This window comes from Homalodisca vitripennis, unplaced genomic scaffold (assembly GCF_021130785.1).
Source record: "Homalodisca vitripennis isolate AUS2020 unplaced genomic scaffold, UT_GWSS_2.1 ScUCBcl_6528;HRSCAF=13777, whole genome shotgun sequence".
In the NCBI taxonomy this organism is placed as follows: Eukaryota; Metazoa; Arthropoda; class Insecta; order Hemiptera; family Cicadellidae; genus Homalodisca; species Homalodisca vitripennis.
The window spans coordinates 1-7,660 of record NW_025782634.1 but is presented as its reverse complement, the minus strand read 5'-3'; the positions used below and the strand labels follow the sequence as shown (position 1 = coordinate 7,660).

The window sequence follows — 7,660 nt, the reverse complement described above, 5'->3', positions numbered from 1 at the left end:
TGTGTCAGAAGTCGAATCAGTCCCGATTTTAATAATTGAACAATTACTTTGGGATTTAAATATATCAGGAGCAACACCAATGTCAGCTGAGCATGGACTGGTGGTCAGATCAGAAATCAGGTGCAGCAATATAAGCTCCATGTCAAAATACACGTCTTTCTTTTCAATCCATCGTTATCTTCAAACAGGTTTCGCGATTGGAAAGCTTAAAGTATTGGAAGAAAATCTACCGAGTTTCTATGTCATTACTCTCTCCAGCCACAAAGTAACATTCAATTTCTGATCAAAATTACTACTACCCTCTCAGCAATAAGAACACAACGTATAAGATGAACGCTAATCATCTAAAAATTGGTCCACTTCAGCAAACACACTGCCTTGCCTCAAACAACAGTTCAAACCTTCCTATTAATCACGACTTTCATTGCTGGTATCTCCATTACACAAGTGCAAGCAATAACGGTTTATTATAATGAACAGTGTAAGAAGACAAATTCTAATTTTATCACATGTTACGACGACTATTTATTTATAATTGGAAGTGTTAGAGCGCAGAGATTCTAGAAGACCCACTTGTAAAGAAACAGCCGGCAGCAGAAAGGGCCTCACAATGGAATCTACACTCTCCTAGAGAGCTGTTATTAAACGCGCGGAATCTCACGCACGAGGGTTTCTCTGGATACCGTTCAGCGCTGTTGTTCACTTTTGCTATTAAAACGTCACTTAATTATTGCCAACACAAATATGTTACTTATTGATAACCTTGTATAGGCCACTATATAACGATAACCTAAAATTACTTGTCACATTTAACTTTAATCTGGAATATTATGGACGTTTCTTGTAAGCCGCGTTTAGAACATGAAAAAAATAATAAAACCGAGACAACAAGAGTAACAAAGAGCTATCGCACAGACGGACAGGGCAGATGGACGAACTGCTTTTTCAACTTTTAAGCACCTATATGTCTATATCCCAAGTTTCAAGCCTTTCTATTAGCATGAGTTACCACACATACGAACAGACGGACACTATCTTAAAGAATACTTCCTGCTATAAATAATTTCTAATCCTTAATAACTGAATAATAAACCAAAACGTTTCTCCTCTAATTGTAAGATACGAGTAGCCCGTTGTTTAAACATTCAACAACCCACTCCATTGGGAGTAATTTACAACCTGCCCGTTAATGTTTAGTCATAAATTCGGCGCGAGGAAACGGTAGCACCATTTTGTCCTAACGAGATTAACAGGCTCGCTTTCAACTTCTTGATTGAGTTTCGTCACCTGTTTCAACAACACTGTACTTCTCGACAGTACAGTGATGGAGATGCAAATTAACTTGTCTCGTAACAAGACAAATTTAATGTGACCTGGCTCATTAGAAAATAAAATTGTTTTATGGTTTGAAGCACTCGTCCCTGATAAGCTAATCTCATATTACCAGAATTCGAATCTGGGTTTCCGAAAGCAAAAAGCTGAGTCGCTAACCACTCAACCTAACACAAAGGTACAAAGAATTGAGCAACACAACCTCTCGTCCATGAATTTGAAAAAAAATATCTACACCATCATTCACGGTGTAACAAGTGTGCTGTACGCTCAAAATTAACAAGTAACAACTTTATACATTCACGACTTCAAATTAGTACGACAGTACTGTCTAATCCAACTAAGCTTTGATAACTTTTAGGTTAAATTTTGTATGAAGATTAAGATATAATGTAAATGATTAAGATTAAGATGTAAATATAAACTTATAAACACTTGTTTGTACCTCCAACGGTTCTCGAGGAATCGATTACATATTAACCCAGATATGCCTGAATTATTTTTTTTTAATTTTTTTTAATTCTACAGTTTTTTTTATAACTATAAATGTATTCTTCAACACATTTTAACAAATAATTGTAAAAAATTTCATCGTCGTTTAGTAAAATAATGGGTGGGCCTATATATAGGACAGTAGGAAAATATGAGTGAAATGCTAAAATATTCCAAAAATGCTTTTTATTTTTAGAAGGGTTACATTTACATTGGATATATATGTTTTATGTACTTAATTCAACTGTGTTTTTAACAAAGATATATAAAAACAAGCTTAAATAAAATTTTTAGTAAGTGCATTTGTAGTTTATGGCTTTGTGTGGTAATCAATAAAACATTTATTATGAAGACCAACATCACACTTTTGGCATCTGGTAGTCGACTTGGCATGGCAAATGCCCACATCTCGTTTGCTTTTCCTGAGGAACAACAAGGTGGTCCAATCTGTCAAACCTGGAGTCCACTTTTGATTGTTTTCGATGGCCGTCCAGCCTTTGACGCGCACCCTTTACCAAATGTTTCTAGCAGGTTTACAGGCAATGTCTGCGTCCTGAAAGACAAGTGAGTCAAGGTTTCCCTCCCGCATGGCGGTGAAGTTGCCAGGGCATTTTGTTCTGCAACTGTCAATATGCAGTCACAGATCAGAGGGAAATACCACTTCTTACCTCTGATTTGGATTCGGTACAGGCTCATATTTTGATCGCACCGGTCCACTCCGCCCATTTTTTTGTTGTACTGGTGTATGGAGGTTTGGTTGAGGGATGAAAGCATGTTTCTTGGCTTTAAGTGAAAAGCGTTTTACCTGATGTATGGGTTGTACACCAACAGCATTTGAAACAACAGTGACAATACTGTTGTCATTCCATCTTGCAATAATTAAATTTTCATCACATACTTTTTCGTATTCAAAAGTTCCCCTTTCTTTCTTTTTCAAATCTTTACTATCAGTCAGTGGGCACTTTGCTATTCTGTTCTCTCTCACCGTACCAATAGCTCTTATATTCTTTTGGGACAGTTTCTCAAACAAAGGTAGACCAGAAAAAAAATTATCAAAAATACAAGAAGGGAGTACGGGAAATCACCATTCTTCTTCAGAACATCCACAGTACTGCAAAACAACACTGGCACCAAGGCCCAAGTGTTCATACTGAGGGTCCAAGGTGTGGCTGCTCCCTTGGTAGGGGTCTTTCCAAACTACATAGCCATTGGGTGTAGCACCAACCCAAATTTTGTAACCATAGCGAATAGGTTTGGTTTCTGATGAATTGTTTCAAACCATGCCTCCCAAAATATGGGACCATAGACTCATCAACTGAGTGGTGTTTCCTCATGTGGTGCGTAATCAAAAATTGTTTTTGTTCAATGCATCAAAACAATGGACGTACTTTTGCATACTTGTCATCAGCATTGAGGTTGTCATTATCACAAACATGCAAATTTGACATAACTAAAACTCAAATCTGTCTCTAGAAATTGCATTTACAACTAATTCATTGCGAGTGTCCAAAGCTGTTTCCCAAAACATTCGTCTTCGAGGTAATGGAAACATAACCACTCAACAACAATACTCCTATGAAACATTTCATTTCATCGACAGTTACATCACCTAAACGGTTTATGTAATGCCGCATAAACGATTTGTTTTCTCAACTAATAAATCTACAATATCAATCATCGAAAATACAGAAAAAACTGTTCCATTGGTGTTAATTTTTGTTGTACTTCCTGTCTATTACTCCAAATAGTATCATCTAGTTTTAGGTCCTCTTTGACCCATTTTGTACTGCTTTTTAGTGAATGGCTTACTAACCTTTTTTGCTGGTTTCTCTTCAGTGAAATTCTGAATTCGTCTTACTTTTTTATTTGGTGGCTGTGCTATGTCCATCTTCGCTGAACTAGAGGGTAAGGTTGGTTGTGATAAAGAAGGATCCTCTTCATCTTGTTGTCACTCAGTTCAAATTCTTGGGAAACTTCAGCCGGGCCAATAGTTGGTTTCCTGGAAGATGATGGATTGAAGTCATGTCCTCATCCCCAGAATCCTCATCAGTGACATCATCATTTGCATTGATTGGTGGCTGAATATATACGCCAATTTCTTCATCAGGTGGCACTTGGATCTCTTCATCTTCTAGCATCGTCAAAATTTCATGAAGGTTCAAGTTCCTAAAAAAATTCAAAGTACGATAAATAACAAGGTTTTTCAGAATTTTTTATAAAATAACTGTAAAAAATTGTATTGATGCTTAAAACAAAAAGTTTAAAACCCAATTACTAAGTCACGGACTTGAAAATACAAGGGTCGAAACTCATTTGAGAGTGGGAAGCATTATTGTTGTACATATGCCTACTGGACTACATGTAGGACGGGCCAATTCCAAAACATAACCTATAAACGGTCTGAATTTAGAAACGGTCACATTTCAAGATAAATGTAATAACTAGTTAGTCAGTTATTAGGAAATGTACTTAAATAGGTTTAAAACTACGAAATAATAGTATTGTACTTACTTTTCGCACATGGCGCAGAGCTCATGAAGTTGATTGGAAATCCTAAATTTGTAAAACTAGTCTAAAGAAACAAACTAGTTGAAGCATTCACTTGATTGTTGCTCAGATGCATTCAGTAGCTCTTTACTGAAGACAGCAACCACCCTGCCACCTGTTGGAAAAAAGCTGAAACTACTTCAGAAGTAAGCTTTATGGAGAACACTACAAGTGTCCCTAAATATAGGTCACTAGGCATATCTGGGTTAATTACCTGAGAACTGTTCGCACCAGAACTGGTGAAAAGTCTTAAACTAGTTCAAAAGTTATGGTGTCATATATTTATATACGCTAGGTTAATTGTCCAGCTTGGTGCGCCATGTCGTTTCAATATGTCGGTCGTTCAATGTTAAAAAAACATTCAGAACTGTAAGTTACGGGGCCGAGAGAAAAATTATTTTGAACAAATGTAGTTGTAATCCTGCATTTCTAAAACATACCATATTAATAGTTCAGTTGTCATTAAATCTACCTACTTTTTCCAACTGATGCGGAAGAACTATTTTAAAGTAATAATTTATTTATGTTGTTTTATTATTATTTGTGATCAGAATAACAGTACTTACTATTTGAGATATAAAACAAAACCGGCAAGTAATTCATAATTTTGAGTAATATTGACAATAAGATGTATAGAACAAATCTAATAACTTATCTGGAGATAATATTATGCACATTGTAAATATAAAAATACCTAATAATACATCAAAAGCAATTATAATATATTTTAATACGTTGCCGAGTATTTATAAACCAGGAACGGGCAGAATATATGAATAGAATAATGTTAAATGCATGCATAATCAACAATTTCCCTCAATCAACAAGAACAATATTTAGAGGCCTAGATTGTTCCCACAGAAACTGGGCAAGAGTGGTAGTTTTTGTATTTATACGATTACCTTTATAGGATGTTAGTGAAAGACCGAAAAGTAACAAAGATTCTCTCAAAAATTTATGTACTTTAACCTCATCAAGAGGTTTCTATAGACAGACCACTGGTTCCTAAATGCAAACAAGTTAACGAGACCAATCTGGCAACTACCAGTTGACGAAGTTCTGACTAATGAATCTATTCAATAAAACAATGATGATCACAAAACACGGAATTACAGGCTTGTTCATTATCCCATAAAGTCTAAGCAAAACTTTAAAAATCGCTGACGAGCTGTTCTTGAAAAAATTATTTTACAGTATTCACAGGAATACTGGAGATATTATGTCAAAGGTGTATCACTCTGACATAATAAAAATGTCAATGACACACTCTGTGAGACCAGATCAGCTGCACCTTTGCCCACCCTCCAATAACACGTGACCTATTTACACACCCTTTCACCTTTGTCTCGTGCATGTACTGCCAATCGATGACGTGCTCAACTGATAATGGTATCAGTTTAATTATGCAATTCATATATCCCTCCTCGCCTACGATTTTGAACTTACAATGTATGTTTACATTCTGTTGGACCGTAAATATAAAGTATATAAAAACAAACCTATTTGGTTTAACTCTATAATTTATAATGCTAATTAATCCCTGAATGTCCTTACTCATATGTCGAGGACCTTGTTTCCAACGTAACTCACCCAAGAACACGGCTAATTCCACACAACTAAGGTGGCTAGTTATATCTTCACGCGACAACAGCTTTAGCCGGTGCCGGACCCGAGCACAATGGAATTGTGGGACAGAATTCTCATTACCCATGATGACTGTGGAGAGGACAAGAAGAAACACTATAAACTGGTGCCATTAACATTAGCCCACTTGTTAGTTTAGTTGCTCAAGACCAGTGCACTACAGTCGCAGCAATGTTTTCACACAGTAAACACCCACAAACGTGTTTTGTTTTTGTCCCATGTCAATTCTGTAATTTCCATTGTTTAGTAATCGGAAGCCACTGTAGTTTTAATTTTGACGAGCTGAGCGCTAACAGTGGCAACTTAAAAAAAGTTTTACTTAAAATAAAATTGTTGATTTTTAAAATTACTATTTATTGGAAAGTGTTGCGGTCCTAATTCATGTGTGTGTTCTCATTTTGGCGACGGGTATGGTTGTAATTAATGAATTTACAGACTTGCACAATGATACATAAGCGGCTGGTTATGAATAATAAGTCTAAGTGCGCCCTGCACGCGGACAACTAGGCGGTGGTGTGAAAATACCTCGGACCAGTTCTTAACAGCGATCAATGTGGATTTAGCCTCGATTCCCGCCAGAGTAGGCCTCTATCTGTCCTCGTCAATAGTCCTATATTTGCCCAACCAACGGACCATGCTCGCCGTACCAATGTCACCTGCCGCGACCCAATGAGATTGAAACCGGTCGTGGATCTGGTGGTGGATTCGTTGTATCTTGGGCCGTGTTGTAACTGAGATGTAATACACCTGTGGTATACTGCAGTAGAACTTAACAATACTCCCGAATATATGACATGTCAGTGAACGTGAATACGTGAATTACAGTGTTTGTTGGAGTGGGAGCCACATTCCATCAGTTCCCTTTCATTCGTTTATTCACGATAATTAAATTAATCTGATTCAGTGTTCACAATTGTTAACCATTATCATGGTTATGCTGAAACTACAAATGGCGACAACTAACATTTTCATATTCTTTAAAAAGAAGATAAAAAAAATATTCATAGTTAACGTACCCTACCACCACTCATCCTATAATAGGCGGGATAGGGATACAAATTTTTAACTACTTTTAAAAGGGATAAATGCAAGTTAATAAACAATTGTGGTGGTGGGGGGGATTGAACAGAAAACAAAAGTAAGTTACGTGGAAAGTTTGTAGCTCTATAACTGAAAACCGGTAACTAGACTGTCTAGACGTACATCGCCTTTGAGTACAACTAGCTCTAGAATATATGTTTTACTGCCGAAATCTGGACACTAACGGGAACAAAGTCGGACATTTGACAATATTACACTTGGTGCGATTAAGTAACCTAGAACTAACGGACTTTACAAACTTCTTAATCGATATAGTTCCGTTAGTAACTCTTGTTTAATACCTTAATTTATGAATGAAACTAATCTTGAAAAAAATTATTTTCTGAACATTTACACTAAATAAATCTCAAAATCACTAAAATATTAGGTGGATTAAAAACTACGGCATGTAAATATGTATAAAAATAACAAATAAATGTAGTTTACGAATGTAATCCCACACCATGTGGTGTGTGATATTTCAGGTGTCAGCCTAATTGCACGGAAGAAAGTATAATACTGAACTAGTGGACAACCGCAGTCCTCTGATCATGATTTACCGTCA

At 36.3% G+C, this 7,660-nt stretch overlaps 1 protein-coding gene across 1 annotated transcript; it reads right to left on the bottom strand.

The window, feature by feature from the left end:
• Positions 1-3,776: 3,776 nt before the first annotated feature.
• On the bottom strand, positions 3,777-4,384 carry LOC124373845 (piggyBac transposable element-derived protein 2-like). Its single transcript, XM_046832170.1, has 2 exons — positions 4,336-4,384; positions 3,777-3,990 (listed from the first exon to the last, which is right to left on the bottom strand). Exons 1-2 carry the CDS (start codon positions 4,344-4,346, stop codon positions 3,777-3,779), a joined length of 225 nt encoding a protein of 74 aa, XP_046688126.1. The 5' UTR covers positions 4,347-4,384.
• Between the last annotated feature and the right edge of the window lie 3,276 nt (positions 4,385-7,660).